This window comes from Pleurodeles waltl, chromosome 4_1 (assembly GCF_031143425.1).
Source record: "Pleurodeles waltl isolate 20211129_DDA chromosome 4_1, aPleWal1.hap1.20221129, whole genome shotgun sequence".
In the NCBI taxonomy this organism is placed as follows: domain Eukaryota; kingdom Metazoa; phylum Chordata; class Amphibia; order Caudata; family Salamandridae; genus Pleurodeles; species Pleurodeles waltl.
In genome coordinates this window covers 975,220,545-975,239,633 of record NC_090442.1, presented here as the reverse complement: position 1 = coordinate 975,239,633, position 19,089 = coordinate 975,220,545, and the positions used below count along the sequence as shown (strand labels likewise).

The 19,089-nt window shown below is 41.1% G+C and overlaps 1 protein-coding gene across 3 annotated transcripts in view; it reads right to left on the bottom strand.

Moving 5' to 3' along the window:
• CELSR1 (cadherin EGF LAG seven-pass G-type receptor 1) overlaps positions 1-19,089 on the bottom strand; it is a 393,160-nt gene that overhangs the window by 3,929 nt on the left and 370,142 nt on the right. For 2 of the 3 annotated variants that reach the window (XM_069229728.1, XM_069229730.1), the window contains exons 29-34: positions 17,432-17,557; positions 12,819-12,955; positions 12,344-12,453; positions 10,663-10,830; positions 9,687-9,935; positions 6,930-7,194 (exon numbers count right to left, since the gene is read on the bottom strand). In XM_069229728.1, coding sequence (XP_069085829.1) covers positions 6,930-7,194; positions 9,687-9,935; positions 10,663-10,830; positions 12,344-12,453; positions 12,819-12,955; positions 17,432-17,557 — 1,055 coding nt within the window. The remainder of the gene's footprint in view (positions 1-6,929; positions 7,195-9,686; positions 9,936-10,662; positions 10,831-12,343; positions 12,454-12,818; positions 12,956-17,431; positions 17,558-19,089) is intronic. The other variant, XM_069229729.1, reaches the window with a different exon arrangement.

Sequence of the window (19,089 nt, the reverse complement as noted above, 5' to 3'; positions counted from 1 at the left end):
CTGCATGCATTGCAAATTGTCCATCACCATCCCTGAACAGCAGAGCTGTCATACAAGAGGGTAGTTTTGGGGCAAATCTTAATTTTTACATCTGGCCTGCTGCTCTCGCAAGCTTCATGCTTAAAAAACGTTCAAATACAGATAAATAGAGGCGCTCCTGCTCGGCCCTCATAATCCGTTGCCATTCACATTTTGCTACTGTCTACCACAGTATACAGCACACAAGTATACAACATGGGGCAATTGGTCAGCCTACTTCACCCATTGTCTGCCCAACATTGTGCCTGATTACATGTAAAAAAGCCTCCTGAATAGACGTGCACTTCAGTGTCAGAGCTAGTGTGTCTGGACTGCTAGGCAAATTGTTCATTTTTATGTTTGTCAATTTATTTTCGGGAAATTGTGTATGTTTGCAACAAAAACAAAAATCACACTTGCAAAAGCCAGACCTACTGTCTTTGCAACCGCTTGCTTTTCATAGCTCTTCAGACATGCTCAATCTCTGGCCTGGATTAACGCGGTTCGATGGATCCTATAAATTGCCATCAGAGATTTGAGGTGTATTGGGAGTGCATGCATCTCTCTCCATGGTTTGGGCGAGCAGTGCAAAGCCTGAAACGCTGAAGAGAGATTTAAGTAATTTTGAGTACTTCCTGTTTCTTTGTGTTCATGTTATAGTGCAAGAGAGCTAGAGAAGTGTAGTGCACAAGTTTTAACATTTTAATTATCCTCAATTTGCAGCCTCCTTTCACCTGCCATGGATGACTGGTATGTTAATTACTTATGAACCCATAAGAACTGGAAACATTCAGATGTCAGACGATTTTCTTTTCATATCAGATTTGAGCTCAGATTCCAGCGGCATTGGCCTGTAGCTACCACAAACTGGTTCCCTTTGTTGGTTTTGCCAAAACATAGCTGTTAGTTTTACAAAATAAAGTAATTTTGGTGGATGTTTTTAATGCACGACTTGTAATGACTTGCAAGTATGACATCATCAAATCCTGCTTGTGTGTTACACGAGTTGGCATGAACCATGAAAATTAAATAAGAATTAAAAACCCAAACCATGTAAAGCTGAAGAAGGGGAATCACACCCACATCAGCCATTAGCTAACCTCACTGTAAGTGATAACATTCCGCTCTTTCGCAAGGAGCACATCCACAGCCGATGTACTTCTCTACAGTGCAAGGGACTAACGTGGATCTTTAGCCCAGATGTACCAAAGGATTTTACCCATTCTGTGTCTATGGGAAAAAGCTTTCGTACATATGGCTTTGTGCCTTTTGAGTTCAAAAATATTTTTTCCAATTTTTATTTTTTTTATTGATGAGGGTCCGGCAGCTCCCACAACAATGAAGCTTTATAAAACCATGTAAAAAAAAACAGTGACAAAGCCAGACCCAGCAGCCAATGCTATACCAACAGGCTTTGCTAATTGATGGGTGTAATGGATTTTACACAAACAGTGCTACGTGTCCATAGTTTTACCTATATACTACTTGCCTATGGTTACAACGTGAAAGCAGTGTACCACCTGAAACTGCAGAAACGCAGTCCTCAACGTTACACGCATAAATGGTTAGATGTGGAATGTGTTTCATGGAGCTTACCCTTTCACTTGAAGCCCCCCCTCTCTGTTGGTGTGCTTTACACGGTTTGACAGCGGTTTCAATGTGAGTAAGCGGAATTCTATATCACTTGCCACTTCTATAACCCGAACCTCTTGTGTTTTACATTGGAGAATTGCTACTCCCTGCCTATGACTAGTCCATTTCAATCTAGGAAACAAAGACTAGGGAACCATGAGCTCGAGCATCGAAATAGGGCATTTTGACTACTGTTAGTAGTATTTTTCCTAAAGTACAGTAATACATAATTTCATTTTTTCCTCCTTAGCGCTGCGTGAAATTCCCATAATTTGCTTTCGTGTAATTATGCAAAACTTCTGCAAAATTATAAGAAAGTGCTCAGAATTACAAATAATCCACCATCTTGTGCTATAAATGCACCGTGCCATCAATAAACGATACAAAGACTCATTTTGCACACAAAAAAATAGCTACAAAAAATATATCAAACACACCACACGCAACAGTCGCTCTCACTCTGTTTCTGTAAATTTTTACCGCAAATGGCATGTAAGTACACGCAACATGGCGTAATTGTATTATTTCGGGAATTTTGTGTGACAAGCCTAATGCGAAATCCCAGCCCTTGCAGTGGTAACTCTCAGGACTAAAATAATTTCTCGTCTGATTTTGTGTATCTGCTCACAGCTCTTATGCACAATAGGAGGCTGGTACATTTTTATGAACTTTGCATGCCCCGTCTTTCCAAACCGGTCTAATTTCCAACACACAATTAGCGCTATTCAAGACCAGCCCGACTTTGATTACGCTTTGTTATGCATCAACTTCGGGTGACTCAAAACAAACATTTGCAGTTGGCAATATGCAAGGTTTTAAAATTAAGACCAAAATGAGAGCATGAACAATGGCACTTCAATGGTGATAACATCTGGCAGGTAAATAGGTAGATGCTGACAACAGATATAGGCTCCTGGGCCCATCGTGTCTGCCAAATTCCCTATCTACCATCCTGCTCTACAACTTCCTATTTGCTCTTACAACTATTTTTTCAAAAGGTTTTTTTCAGAGTCTACTCAAACCATTTTTAGGTCGAGCCTAGCAGCACCCAAGTGCTGCTTTTCCGACGTGTTGGTATGTATCTGGGCTTTTAACCAAACCCACCTCACACCCATCACTATCACTCGTTCATGGGCTTGCCTTTCAAAAATCCTTTGTTTTCGTTGGTAAGTGCTTTACGTTTGCCCCTCCTTGAGGCGGTTTTGTTACCGCCTTGGCCATCGACCCTGTTACATGGCTAATTGCACTTTTGGCTATAGCTTTGACTGCGAGCAAACTTATTTTTCCTTTTGTGTCTCTCCTTCGCACACACGCTCATGGTGGGGGAGCGCTTTGAATCAGCTCACTTGTGTCAACTGTTTTACTTTTTATTTTCAGTTTGTGTGGCAAGAAAAGTCCAGATAGGAATTTACATCACTAATAGCTCTAACTGTAGCAAAAGCAAGACGCATTACATTGCAAATGCTTGGTTTAAATGGTATTACAAATTGTTTCCATTAACACTCTTGCAAGAATTCATCACACCTAGTGTGAAGACCGTCATTTCCAAACTAGCCCTGGATCTTCGCCAAAAGTGCCATTTTTAAGCTGGCTTGAGCTAGATATACACCTCTTCCGACGTGTTTGGCAGCTAAACAGCTCTCTTCTTATGATTGCTGATGGGGACCATACACCATCCATATTTCCTTCTTTACCATATGGATAGGCAGCATCTAGACCTGCACAAGATATTCAGAGCCCTAATCAGTACTCCTCAAGGTGTTGACCTCACCTCTGGTGAAGATGGACATTTTCATGATGTGCCTGGGTTTCTGCCAAACAAGCCTTATTTTTGAGTCCTTTGGATTTAACATCTCTGCCCTGAATTATCTTTGTCCTTATTAAGATGTCACAATTTCATATCCTCAGGCTTTCACAAGCACAACTAGCCTCCATTGCTATGATTTTAAAACCTCAATTCACCAGAAACAGGTTAATGACTGGACATTTTCAAGTGTGCTTTCTATTAAGAATAATTTTCTAAGTGGACTTATGAATCAAAAAGAGTAACAGTTGTGATCTGATGCGATCACCCTCGCACAACTCAAAAGTTAGTACACACACTCTTTCAAACTGTCTAAAAAATTAAAAGAAGTCTTCTTGCCGGCCTTTATTCAGTTAATTTCTGGTCTAATAACAATCTGATCTGATTAGCCTAATGGGTGGAGCTACCTGCAAACTATGACAGTGGATGGAGAAGGTCACAATATGTACGTAGAAAGTAGTATACTATAATCTAACAAGCGCAATCCTAATTTGTTTTTACTTTTTTGTCGCATAGCATTCTAATTAGATTATTTTGTGTTTGTATGCATAATTCTGAATCACTCTTTTTAATCTTGCGCTTATGTACTAGATGGGATATAATCCAAGAGAAAATGTTTGCTGGACAGTCTGAAAAAAATCCATATAGTGAATGTGTTGCACATATCAGCATATATGTTTAAATATGAAACTAGACTTGTTGTCACCAAGCCACTGACCAGCAACATGTTTATATTTAGATGAACTGATGATGAGGAGAGCCCTGGAGGACATCCGATGAGCTACTCAAAGTTTGCCATGCAGTTAGAACCAATGTTCCCTTGACCACCAGATACATAAAAGAGGCCAAGCCCCCAAAGTCTTGTGTTACCCAGGTCACATACAACTGTCTAGAAAAGTTGAGTCCTCATGCACAATGCAAAAAGCTTATGACTAACTGTATATTAGGAAAAGGGGCCATTTCTGTAATCAGTTTTCAGAATGACTCCAAATGGCACCAAGGACGTTTTGGCCTCATATCCTGATCTATTCCCAAACTGCAATGGGCCTCCGATCTCTTACTAGTTTCAGTGCCATTGGTGTGTCCCTGTTGTTTGCAAAAATGGTTTGGTAAGAAACTGGGTAAACATATTTAGACCGAAGGCCTTCATTTCAAGAGGCGTGGTCCTACCCTCGATAAGCATCTCTTGTGATCATGTGATGATGGATTAGTTAACAGATCTGCAGGGTGTGAAGACTACTGCTGCACTACACACATGAAGAGGCGCGTGGGCATGACTGGGAACCTGTTTGTCAGGCACAGCCAAAGCTACTGGAATTATGTGATTTTGTGGTTGTCGTGTTCTATGGATTTGCTGCATTTACCACATCAATTATCTTCTGCACAGCCTACAGATTTTAACCAACGATAACGTTATTTCTAGCTCAAATGGATCAAAGTTTACTAAAAATGTCGCTAGTTACACAGTGGAAGGCCCTTCACAAAGATTAGCTGGTCATCTTTCAGTTGCTTTTTTGTCTGTTTGGCTGCTAAACTGTAACTAGTGATGTGGAATATTTGCTCAAACAGTATCACTATGTGTAAAACTGAAAAAATAAGTAATACCATCAAAAAATGTGCCGCATAATTTGCTTTTCTTTGTGCATAAGTTAGTCAACCCTGCCATATAATTTGGAGGTCCCCTGCCGCATAACTTCAGTGGCCCTCGACAAGCATCGTTTCCCTCCATGGAAACCACTGGTGTAATCTAACACAGTGGTTCCCAACCTTTTTAACTTCTGTGGACCCAAACGTTATCATTACTGAATCCCGGAGATCCCCAATGACTCATTATTGGAATCCGGGGACCCCCACTGAGTCAGTACTGAAAGCTGGGGCTCTAATCTGTTAATCTTATTTAATCTTCTAAACAGTCGCGGACCCCCTGGGGAGTCTTTGGGCACCCCCTGGGGTCCCTTGACCACAGGTTGGGAACCATTGATCTAACAGGTGTGTGCACAGGGAACCACAATGGAGCAGCACTTACTTGCAACTTCACACTGCTCAGATTTTGTCAGAAAGGCACTTGATTGGGCTTTAGTGCACACTTTGGTCCATATACCAGTTAACAAATGACAAATACTTTTTAAAGCACCACTGCATAACATCTGTGCAATCCGTTAACTCAGCTCTGCACTACCATTGGTAATTTACCTATTGAAGCAGCTATCTGAACCTCAGTTTTTTTTTAACGTTTTGCTTTGACGAAATAGTGTAGAAAGCCCCCACCTTTTAATTGCTCAAACACATTTTGGGACACGTTGTTTCAGCGATTTTGTCATAACCTGACTGAACATCTCCTGGGGCTGTCTGAGAGAATGTGAATATATTACACGTGGGTGGAAGAGGCTTTATGTTAGCACTCCTGAGGACTGGCATTACTTATTAAATGACACTTTAACGCAGTGGTCTTCAAACTTTTTAATGCCGCCTCCCCCCCCCCCCCCAGTTGAAAAATAAAAATCTTTGGGCCCCCCTCAGAATTTTTCACAATTATTTTAGAAAGATGGCAATGTTTAAATATGTCTAAACCTATTTAAACATTGCAGTGAAGTACTGCTACCTTTTTAAACCTGCAGTAACATGCTTCTGCTTAAAACAAGAGCATGTTATCTGTATAATATTTCTTTTGGCCAGCGTTTGGGGCCCCGCTGGGAACACTTGAGGCCCCCCTAGGGGGGCCTGCCCCCCAGTTTGAAGACCTCTGCTTTAACCTCTCCCACTCCCCTAAAAAGTGTGGTCACTGCATAGAAAAACGATGGAAGCAAAACTGGAATGTGGTTAATGTTTTCTCTGCTTGCTGACATGGCCGATGCTAAAGTTGCATTGACTCCTAAATACCCATTTTAGATAGAACACGCCTCTAATGCCAAGCTGTACTGACGCCACCAACCCTGTCTGGTATGCTCAGCCGTGGAGTTCGTCAGTCCTTCAATATTTACTGGGAAACTCATTTACCTCCACCATTGCCTATCTGTGGGTGAGGGTCTTGTCAAGCAAGGCTCTGTTTAATGTTTAACCCGCTCCTTCATTAAGGTTTCACACCTGTGACAATATATGTAGACCTGAATGTGATCATTAACCAGTTCAGTGATAAATCATTCCATCGTAAAAGCGCGTAGCTCTATCATTTAATAACTGAATTGCTGAGGAGTGCAGCACACATCCAGTCTTTCTCTGTGCAAGTGAGAGCCAGGCAACCAATCACTGAAAGGGATATTTAAAATATGCATATTGAGAGGTCAACAGAGCTTGCGCTCAGCCATTAGTATAAAAAGACTTGTTAGGAGTTAGTGTGCTGTATGACGGGGCGGAAACCCAGAACTTTACCACACTCACAGAAAGGAAATCAGAAAGGCAGGATGGTTTAGGCCAAGCCTCGTCAATATTTCTAAATGTGACCATTTCTAGTTAATGTACTCTGAGATGCACTTACTCCGAGTCAGATGTTTCTGCATTTATCAGGCCTTTCCGGACATTGAGAGCCATGCCGTTGAGTTGCTCTGAGGGTTGCTCCAGTCGTGGGGTTTTAATGATAATGCTGGTGTTTGCCGGAGAGTGGTATCCATCGTTGGAGCCCGGCGAGGAAGCTCGCGACGAGATCGTCGTATGGTTGTAGTCCAACAGTTTTTCCCTCAAACGATTCTTCATGTTTTTGTCAGTTAGCGGGGGAGGGTAGGTGACTTTGTTCTTTAAAATACCTGAGGAAAACAGAAGTGAGCAAAGCGAATGTTAGTTCACCATCAGGTGTATTCATGTCGTTTCACCTGTAAGGACTACAGTTGTCTTCACAACTACACTTAAGTAAAAGGGAACATTGGTCCTGTTCATTGCATTCTAAAAGTGAATACATTTATAGAACGAGCAGTGGCAAAACCCATAGGCCTAGACTTGATGATTCAGTTATTTTTATTTATTTTCCTTTTTTGAAGACCTATGTAACAGGCACTTAAAGTTTAAAGGTAATAAAAATGTAACATGCTACCCTCTAAAGGTACCGTGCATATCTTTCCAACACAAAAAGTTAAACGTGATCCATCACAAAAATAAATACAAAAAACACGAAATGAAAGCAGAGTGAAAAAAAAGCAAATACCTAAAGGGAGTGGACCCATTGCTATATGCTCTGCAAGCAAAATGTGAATGACACTTGAACAGACCCTCTATGTATTTTCTGTGTATGAGAGCGAGAGAGATTGTGTGTGCGTGTGTAATTTTACTATTGTGATTTCTGACATGAGGCTTACTGGCAAAAATGGTATTCCAAGTCTACAGCTCTCAAGTTCTTTCAGCAACATGCTTCCTTTTTCTTGGTATGACAGACTTGTAACACAAAATAAAAATACCTATCCCACCGGATTTCCAAGGACAAATCTTTTAGCTTTTCCAGCACATGACGTCACAACTGGATGAAGTGAGAAACTCTGGGAAGCACTGCATTTCTGAAAACCATCACGCTGTATTTAAAAGTTATGTTTGGTCATGGCTGCAACGCTTCACCGTTGTTACCCCCTCATCCCTAAACATGGAACCATGGCCTTAGCAGGATGCCTGCTTCATGCTGCCTAAGACGCAGCTCATGAATGAGTGCAATGGATCCCGGAGAGTCTCCCTTCAACACAATGCATGCACTGTCTTGACCAAAGTTTGTGTGCAGTGCTGACAATCTGGCCATCATTCCTGCAGGGCTCCCCCGCACACACTGACACTAGGCCTGACACCAGGTCTTACTCTCAATTCAGTTGATTCCTTTTAAATCCAGCATTTTAAAACTAGTTATCAACAAGTACTGAAGATGAGTTCAGAGTATTATACTGTTTGATCAGTTGTCCGATTTACCTGGTTTAAACCTGTCCATTTTGTTCTGTAAACCAGTTTGCAATCAGCCAATACATATAGAGAGCATGGAGGCAGAGAAGGTTCTCGGTACCAAACATTCAGTGATCCGGATCTTATTTTATATCTTTCTTCATTTATTAAATTACTGTCGTGATTTCTGCAATCGCTGGGCAATGTCAAGAATGATTTAGCATTAATGACCCCCGGAGTGGAGCCCTGAGATTGGCCCAGCCAGTCAGACTGCTTAGACAGTGGCCATGTTTGCTTGCGTTCCAACTGTGTGTGAGTGTAACTTAGGGGCAAAAAGCGTACAGGGGGTCAGAGGATAACTTATCAGCATGCAACCACTGTTGATTGCTCTTAATTTCTTTATGCGCCTTTTCCTTTACTTTGGGCCAACAACTGCGGGAAGGGGCAGTTAAGAGCGGCTAATGCTTTCAGCATCGGCTTAAACCCCCAAGCGCAAGGTAGTATAATATCACTTAAATGTACTGTAATTTGCCTTGCCTTTATGCTTAGTCGACTAATAAGCTTGATAGTTGTAGGTGTACACAATGTTCTGCTTATTATTGGGTGGCATAAAGAGGACATTGCCAGGCTGACTCCATGTTCTCCTTCATCCTCGTTGGCTGAAAACCTAACAGGAATGGAGGAATACCTAATCACTTTGGAAGAAGTGGCTGTCTCCAAGGGGTACAGTAAGATTTCAGACACGTTCTTCATCATGTTGTGCCTGCTTGTAATGACCTTCCTTGAATTTTAAGAGCAACTGATTAATGATTTTAGAAATTATTAAAAATAAGGACAGCAGGTTTAAGAAATTACTTAATTAAGCAACGCAACTTGTCAAACGCAGTGTGTGTTTTCTTAGAAATAAACTGAAGGCAGGGCACCCACGCATCATTTCAATCCTTTCAGTTAACCAGTACACATCTTATCTCCCTACCGGAAGTGAAACCTAAAGCTAGCTATCACTGCTGATGAAAGCTCGCTGACAGGGCATGTCCTGATCACCTCCACCCAAGTCTGCTGGATGTTTGCCCAAGATGTGCTTGTTAGTTTCTCGAAAAGGACTTCCGGCAATGTCTTGCGATGCCTCCTGGCAAGTTCTCGGATTCGATGCCTGCCGAACGGACAAGGTTGTCAAATCTTACAGGTCACTGTTCAAATTTTCAAGGAAAAATAAGCGAGGGATTAAGGAAAAAACAGCAACCATGTTTTGCTTGAGAATGTTTGTTGTTAAGCATGGTGTTATGTCAAGAATGTTACTTCTCCAAATCTATTATCACACATATTGTGCCAGTAAATTGACAGTCGAAAAGCAGTACCAGGAATGGTTTGCTTCCTTTCTTACCCTTTCGTTGTTCCGGTTGCTGGTTGTTTTGGTTTGATGCAGGCTTGTTTTCCTTTTGCTGACCTTCATTCTCCTTGTCTTTTGGTGCTTCGCTGCAGTGGTTACCCTTGTTGTCGGCATGAAGCTCCACGTTAACCTTGGTCTCCACCTTCAGCTTCCGCTTCCCACCAGGATCCTCGCCGTCGCTGGCGGATAAGCTCTCGCCTGGCCAGTACGGTTTGACATGATTGGGTACAGAGTCAATGGGAGCTGGAAAGGGGGAAAAGAGAATGAACTGCACAGCCAAAGCCTAAAATAATTTCAGGAGCTGACTGAACAAAGAGCCCTCTCTTTTGTGTGCCTAATCTAGAGTGTTTGTCTTTGTCATTTGTGTTTTATTTCCCACCTTTCTTTATTAACTTTCTCCGTACACGCTAACTGCTATCTTACACCTAATGTTTAAAACTCACTTCTCAGGCTTAATCCTGTATCGGTTAACACATGATAATGCCGTTTAGGACTGACTGTAATGTGGATGCAGGAAGGAAATATAGGAATTTAAGCCTGCGTTGTCTGACTGTGGACCAGGCGCTGCAATGGACACTTCCTGTTATGTGAAGAGACTAGATCTGTCCTCCCTACTCTTTTAGAACATGGTGCAGGAAGTTGCTGAGACAGTGACTGCGACAGGAGAGGGATGGTCACTTATGCTGAGAAAGATCCATGGCTGTCAGAGGCATGGTGGTCAGAGGGGCTGTGGCAGAGAAGGAATTCTACTGAGCCACAGGCTTCAAAAGAACTTGCCTGTCCCCGAAGCCAGTAGCACGGAAGATGAAGTACACAAATGCATTGTGGAGTACATAAAGTAATACTCCTGTAGTACTCGTATGAACTCATACATGCCTTTGTGGATTGGCCCATCACCGCACCCAAGAATCACAAGGCTAAGGCGAGAGCCTGGAGCTAAGCCAATTGTAAACACAAAACCGAACTGTACCTTTGGGCGTGCTGTGGACAGGGCCCCGTTCATTATTCTTTGGAGTGGTAGAATTCCACTTTTTCTTCGCTTTTGCCCCCTCCTCTTCGCTGTCCGACGAATGGGACGAGGCATAAGAGCTACTGTGTTCATCCACCGACAGCTCGCTATCAGAATCTGAATCCCGCCCTGCAGAAGGACGGAAACAAGAATGGGAAGTTAGCACACTGAAATACAGCCCTGCAAACAAAAACAACTACTTGGTGATGCGACAGTGATGCGACAGCCATGAATGATAGGTGAACAGAGGCTGATCCCACCCTCAAGGGACCCGTATGAAAAGCATCAGGAATTCGAAGAGACCAGAGAACCCCTGTCGATACTTGTCGAGTACAAGCACAATCTTGGGAGAAGGAGTGGGAGCCAATCACCCCGCAGGAAGGATTAGCACCACACACTTTTTATGAGATGCTTGCTGGGGGCTACAGGTTTGTCAGCACTTGGAGAGTATAGATTTCGCAATTTATGCATGGGCTTTCAAATTTTTTTCTGCATTTTTTTCTGCAATGCAGTCTGTATTTTTTATGGTTGACAGTTAAACATCCTTAATAGCCATCATTCAGAAACATGTTTACGCCAATATCTATCAGCAGCACATGGATGGGCTACCTGTGTGGGACTCTCGTTTCTCCAAAAGAACAAAACAAGTAGATTTCTTATGCAGGTTCATCTGCAACAGAATGTGGCTTCTGTTGGCCACAATTTTTTTTGCATCTCTTATTAGCATCTGCACATTTTTCTAGTCTCCCGATAGGTTTTACCACATGTATAATACTCCCTTTAAGGTGGAATTAAATATTTATCTTGACTTTGTCTATCAGCACCCTGGGAAGTAAACTCCATGCAAGGGGGCAAAGCACTGTAAATAAACCACTGGTTCCTGCGTTAATGGCATGAAGGTGAGGAATGACAAGTCTCCGGCACTCCCGCTATCCTAGAAGCTCTATGAAGTGACTTATGCTTTTGTCTTTTATAATGCTAAGAAACTCACCTGCAGCACAGGTATTTACAGACATAGCCAACTCAAAGCAGAGTATGGAAAAAGTTAAGTATTTTCCTAACTCCCCAAATGCCTGCTTCCTCTCAGTTCCTGGCACCTATTCCCTGCTTATATGTCCTCTTACTTTAGTTCAGTGGTTTCTAACCTGTGGCTGGGGATCTCTTGGGATCCACGAGGTCTCTTCAGGGGGTCTGCAGATGTTTTCCAAAATGGAATAATATTCAAATTAATAAATCAAAATAAATTAAGTATAAACAAAAAAATAACTGAAAATTTGAAAACCTTCTCAAATTTGACAAAGTAAATATTCCAATATTTGGCCATTTGTTTGGCACACACGTTTTTGTGAATTGTTTTGAGGTTCAAATCATAGAAATTGCTTAGGCTGGGAGTCCCTGGCTTCCAATAATGACTCAGTGGGGGTCGTCAGACTCTAGTAATGATTCAGTGGGTGTCCACAGCAGTTAAAAGTTTAAGCATTGCGGCTTTGGATAACCAACAGCCCAGTGGAGTGCAGTCTATTCCAAGCACAGAAAATCACAACTTGTAGTAGCAAATTAACAACAAACGATGGAAAGATGTAACAATTCAAGTGCTGAGAAAAGCCATGTCCATGTGGGAAAACAGTGTACAAATACGCACCTTTACCAGCACGGCTACCTGACTTTCTGTGGAATATGGAAGATTCGCCTTCGGTGTGTCCAGCACGGGCTTGGCTGGAAGATATACTCAATTTCTGAGTAGCATCCTCCCTAGAACAAAGAAAATGACACTCATCTAAGTCAATATGCGTCTCATCGTTCCATCACTATGTGAGGGACCCATCCCCCTTCTTTGTGAGGCAAAAGTGTATGCCACAAAGTGAAAAAGTAGATTATAGGAGACAACAGTTAAAAACAGTTAAAAGAAAAAGCAACTGTCGCCAAGATTAAGGGCACATGCAAAATTCTAATGAAAAGCAGCCATGGACATGCAAAAGAGTCCACCCAATAAAAGCCATGTTCCAAGCATATTTATTTGATGCAGCAGCATAGGTTGTAGAGCAGGGTTATTCGCAGAGCAAGGACAGCAAATAATTATAAATCACCGCAAAGCCAAGCTTCCGCCACCTGATTACCTGAAGATATAAGCAAGGTAGCTACTGTGGCTCTTGGCTGACCTGACGGTGCTTTCAAGGGAGGCAGTGGATTCGCCGATGTTGGTCCGGTACAGATTTGGCTCATCAATGTACGTGTTGTTACAGTTTAGCGAGCGCTTAAATAAAAAAAATAAAAAAGCAAAGTCAAGCAAAAGCATGAACGTGCACGACAAAGGGAATGCGTTGGACTTTCATGATACAGACAGCATAAAAAATGATGTATTGGGAACATGATGGGATTCTTTCAATTCATGTCAACCAATGTGCCAGTTTTCAAGGGACACTATTTAAGGAGCAGCTGTAACTCGGATACTACTGATCCACAGACTACTCTATTTGCTCAAACTTATACATATTTTTATGAAATCCGCATTAAACCTTTAAAAGGGAGCACATCAGGGGAATGCTTGTGCTGGCAGACTCCAGTATGATGATTAGTACTTCTTACAAGCATGGCCTGGATTCAGGCAGCAGCCACAGTTCTCGCAGGTCGAAAACTTTATGGCTCTGGCAGAGTCAGGGATGGCAAGCAGTTTTTTTAAGGCAAAAAACTACTGTATTCGACCAACAGCCAAACTATTAGAATACATTATTCTTGTTGTGAAGCTGCGTCATGAACCTCCACATTTGCAATGCTCTGAAGAACAACCGGCAACCAGAAACTAGTTGAAACAGCAAGAAGTAAGGGCCTGCACTAAGACACACAGACAGGTTAGGAATAAGAGCTTGTAAAAGTTTGACATGATCTCGAGGCTTCTTGGGATGTAGGGCATATCTATCATTAATGTAGCGAGTGCACGACCCTGGCTATCTGACATGGGTGTTAAAAAGGGGTCGCCAGAGGTAGCAGCTGCTACTCCTGGACTTGCCCCTCGTGACCCATTGCACATGCGACAGTCCCTTGCAAGTGGTCATACATTAAAACGTTTTAACAATGATAAGAATATATCAATTCAATAATATACTTCATATTCAGTGTATGGGCGATATGAAATAATACAGGTGGACTTGACCCCTATTATTTTTTTTAATCTTTTAATGCATCTCACAATGATTGAGCAATATTGTTTTTGGTTAGGTTTTCACTATGCTTTAGCAATATTCTGCTGTCATCAGGATCAAGGTCATCTGGCATCAACCCCTGCGATTCAGGTTCAAAGGTCATATGATGTCACTTCTTGTGATGTCTTTGAGGCCATGCAGTGTGTGATGTCACTTCCGCAACCCCTGGCACATTGATGAATAGCCATTCATGTCCACTGGACCCCAATTAAAGGGGCCTTTTTATTTCTAACTTGGGCACTGCATCCATTTACCTTACTTGCAACAGGCTTCATGGAACCCTGGTTATACCACTGTGCCTGGTTTCTAGGAGGTAGCATAATGGCATCCGGAATGAATGTATATTTAGTTAATTTCTCAAATGCAGTTTATTTTAGCTCATTTCTCAAATGTAATTTATTTAGGTTGACCCACCATTTTAATCTAAGCCATGTAAACTGCGTACAAAAAAAATGTTGGGTTGATTCAAGCTACTGTAGCAATCGTTGATCAATTTCTCAAGTTTGTGTTTTATGTCCACTGAGTAAGCTGGCTATTTACCCAAGTTTGATTTTTGCAAGAACAGTTATACTGCAAAAGTGCTTTAATAATAGAGGAGGAGGCATGTCTTTTGTAATGTACTAGGTCAGTGGTTCCCAACCTGTGGTCCGCAAGCCTGGGCTGGGAAGAAGGCACTTCTCCAGCTGAGGCCTCTGACAAACAGGTGCGTGCTTATTCTCATATTTATTACTTCCGTTGTTGAGCAGTTTTAAATGCACTGCAAAGCTCCTTGTACTGCCAAAATAAAAGGGTCAAGCTAACTCAAGTGATTAATGTATCTGCTGGAGAGAGATGGGAGTTTTGTGCAGTGCCAGTTTGGACTCAAAGGTAGCGCAGATGGTTAATAAGCCTGCTGCAAAGAATGTGTATCATACAAAGAACAGTATTTTATGTGCATGGCACAATGGGTTACTGCTTTTGTCACAGAGAATCTTTTGTTACTATGCAGTTCATAATCGTAATCTAGCACAGTGAGCTGTGAACTGCCATTAAAGAGCTGCATGCAAACCGCATTGCACAAATTAGAAAGTTGTTTTTTATCTAGTCTTTCATTTTCCTTATGCTGCTAAAAAAGGGTTGCTTGTCTAGAAATACATTCTTATTGCTAACACAGTGCTTAATTTGTGCTTCTTGTTTCCGGTGCTGAGCACCGGCACTTATTTTTGAGGGCTGGGGCTTATTCTTCTGCCTCAAGCATTTGCTGCAAGCCAAAGACACATATGGGAAAGACGGAGGAAGGAAAAACGAAAAAGCGCCACAAAGGGAGAAAGTAGAAAGCTGATAGAGTGAGCTGATGTGGCCGGGAGTGGCTTTATATGGATTGAAGAGTCCTGAGATGGCTTCAGGATTATGCTGCCTCCGTATTCCGTGTTCACATTTAATTGCACCAGCCGCATGTTTAAGAGGAGGGCTTTGGGCACCGGCACATTTTTATTTACAAATTAAGCACTGCGCTAATGTCATCGCTAATCACTGTGCTGTGTTCTGAATCCTAAGTTTGTGCTTCTCCAGAGCAAGCGCTCTTAGAAAATGCCTACCAGAGTGGATGACATGTGAATCATAAAGCTTGTAATCCCCAGTAAAATGCCGTGACACCCTACAGTGGTATGAGAGGTGCTATAAAACAAATGAAGTACATGGGAGAGAGGCTAGGGAGAGATGAGAGGCCCTTATGGTTTACTTCCTTTCCCCTTTACTTATTTATGTGGAAAAACGTTCTCAGATCTTTCATACCTAAAAAATAAAAACAGAAATCACTCCAGAAATGTAGAATCTGACCTGAGGATTCACCTTTCCTAAATAAAACCAAAAATTGAAAAGGTAGTTGCCGAGATGCAGTGCCAACCTTCCCAATAAAATGTTTCGATTTTTGCATATTTGTTCAATATAAAAGAATTTTATCTTTAGTAATTTGAGTATTTGTTTGGTGTGTACTTGTTATATTTTTTGCAAATTACTGTTATAATGTTTGAAAATTAAATTGTAAAAATTGCTGGGGGTCCCTGGCTTCCAGTAATGATTCATTGGGGGTCCTCAGGAGTCAAAAGGTTGGGAACCACTGTACTAGGTGAATTAATGAAAAACACTGTTTAAAGGAGCTCCGTCACACAAAATAAGATCCTACATAAAATATTTGGGATTCTCCTCCAGGTACAGTTCAATAAACTTTGCATAGCTTGTTTTAGTATGTGTTTTGCCTAAATGTGTGTTTGGGCTTTGGCTAATTTATTGCTAAACAAATTGCTCCATGAGTCACTGTTATGGAATCAGCATTAAAAGGTAGCCTTTGTGCATAGATAATAGTGATATTTGTATTAGCTTAGGGCTAGAAATGATACACACAGGTACTGAATGCCCGCTACACTCTCCAGATTGAAATACTATCACTATGAGCTTTAATATTGATTAGAACATTGGAACGTTGGCAGCTCCATTGAAAACAATGGAGTGCTGCGGGCTTTTACTGGCCGGTAAAAGCACGCAGCGCCAACATTCCAATGTTCACTTTGTTCACAGCAACAGCTGTGAACAAAGCCTCACGGAGCCCGAGGGGATTATAGGGCCAGATGTACGAAAGTATTTTACCCATTCTGTGTCTATAGGAAAAAGCTTTCGTACATATGGCCCCTAATCCCCTCGGGCTCCATGAGGAATTTGTTTTATTTAATAGAACATTCTGCCCTGAGTGGCAGAATGTTCTAATAGCCTTAGATCCCGCGTAGCGGTCTCTACCGGCTATTAAAGGCCCTCTCCCTTGTTAAAGGCACTCGCCTTCGGCTCGGGCCGTTAACGCGGGAGCGGGCCTTTAATAGCCAGTAGAGCCCGCTACGGCGGGTTCTAAGGCTATAGTGTTTCATTCTATTTGTATTTTAATCTAATGGATTCTAAATGACATCTGTGTGGTTAATACAAATGATATGCATGCCTATGATCATGTGGCAATGGAGTTTTAATCATTTTATAAAATATTAACCTATAGTGCATTTTGTCTAAGCAGACTGTATTACGTTTTTTTAAAAGTAAAATGAAATATGGGAAGAGAGAAAAAAACATTTTGGAAGCACTTTACCGGGATGCATTTGTTAAATGACAGGTGCTCAAATTGACAAGTGCGGTAAAAACATGTTAACGGACTACGTAAGAGTGGAACAAGAGTATACAGTATCACATACAGAGGTTGCGCATGTACAGTTAAATACAGCAGATGGAAAGTATGCAATACTAAAGGATAATTGTGTTTCTGGAAGCAGCAATCATCCACTGTGGCACCACAATGGTGACTGATTTTAGTGCACAATTACATATTTTAATATTGCCCAAAGAAGTGGTGATTAGTTATAGCCTATGCACAATGACCTACTAAATCTAGCTCTCTGGAAAGCGGTATTGTAGTAGCTGTGCAGTGTGACTATATCATAGCTTCACAGACTGGGCAACATGCCTACATTTAGTGTGACTTTGGCATGTTACTCCTCACAGAGTTGACTTACTGTTAGTAATGTAGCTCTTGTTGTGGTACTATCATCTGCAAATGGCTTCTTTCCTGTTAATGTATTCCTCAGATGCTTCCGAACCTCTTTGTTGAATACACAGTGGAAGAAGAAAATTAAGAGACCCTGATTGGTGGAAAAAGAAACTTCAATTAAATTGTATCAAGAGAACACTAATCCAGCAGACTGATTGTGTCACTCTGAGAAGATCCGTTGTAAATCAAAGAATAACCAAGTTGTGGAAAAAACATTTTCTCGAAATGATTAAGTTATTGCTCATCAAGGACATCAGTAAAGCGTGTCCCCAAGCGTAATTCGGAGTCATAATTACAGATTATCAAGGTATGACATAGTAATGCAGATTTTAATGCAGTATATTTTAGACTTTTTTGATTTAAAAAAACAACTTGTTTAGCGAGGCTTTAACGGTAGATTTGTAGATAAAAGATGTACCACTGCTACCTTACATCAACTCACTAACTGTTCACAACAAATACCCCTCTGCCCCCTTTGTATGCATGCTGCATTTTTTTATTAACCAAAGCAATTACACACTAGAAAAGTCAGACCACCCAGCATCACGCTACAGTGCTCTAAGGAGGTACAAATACCTATTTCACATTCTATTAATTTTAGTGTAATAACAGCAGACACTTCAGCTACTTCCAGAGGCTTTTTGACAGCATGTGTTTATGCACACTGTGATCATTTAATATTGGAAACTGTTCATTAGCCTGAAGAGGCTTAAGGTTCCAGCTAAAGAACTTGAATCGCATATTTAAATATGTTCTTTTCATAGTGATTGTTGTTCTTCAACAGTGGATTGTAATAGTTATCCACTCCATAGTGCTGCCGCTTAATTTACCGCATGGAACGCATTTTGGAATAATGCATCCTTTTAATTGATAATTATAATTTGAATTGTGCATTCTAAATTTAAAAGTTTAAAAAGTAAGCAGCGTTTAATTTACTGAACTCTAAAAACAAGTCAGAGAAAGTTTATAAATGTTTATAAAACAAGAGTATTGTTACCAAGTTACCAGATCGCTTTCTCAGCGCTAAAAATGTATTTCATTTGGAGCACTAAGGAAAACATATGTATGAATGCTGCCTAGATTATTATTATTTTTTTTACAATTCTTGGTAAACATTCTGGAATATAATTCTTGCGCAATAAAATACAATTGATGAGCTATTCTGTTAATTAAATTCAATAATCCTAAAAGGCAATCCTATTGAAACCATTGATGATAATGTTGTCTATAGGTCATTGTACTTTATCTACATAAACACCTCAACCGAATCATTTATAGTTCCCACTTTATTTGTAAATCTAACAAATTCACATTGCTGATTACACATCCCCATTTTCTGTTACATACATAAGCCAAACCAAACATGATTAAATAGTTAAAAACATCTAATTAAAAAAAAAGAAAAGAAGTTCTGCAGATTGCTCAGCCCGTATCATGCTCCTGCAACAACTGCACAACAGCCTAAGACATTTAGAATGCAGCAATATTTTAAAACAACTTGAAACGGAGATAAAGCAAAACCAGCCGGGATTCCTAACCAAAACGTGACCTTATTTACAGAGATTTCGAAAGGGAATATTGCGTTCTGGGTCTTCTATGGTGGTGCCCCCACTTCTCTTCATC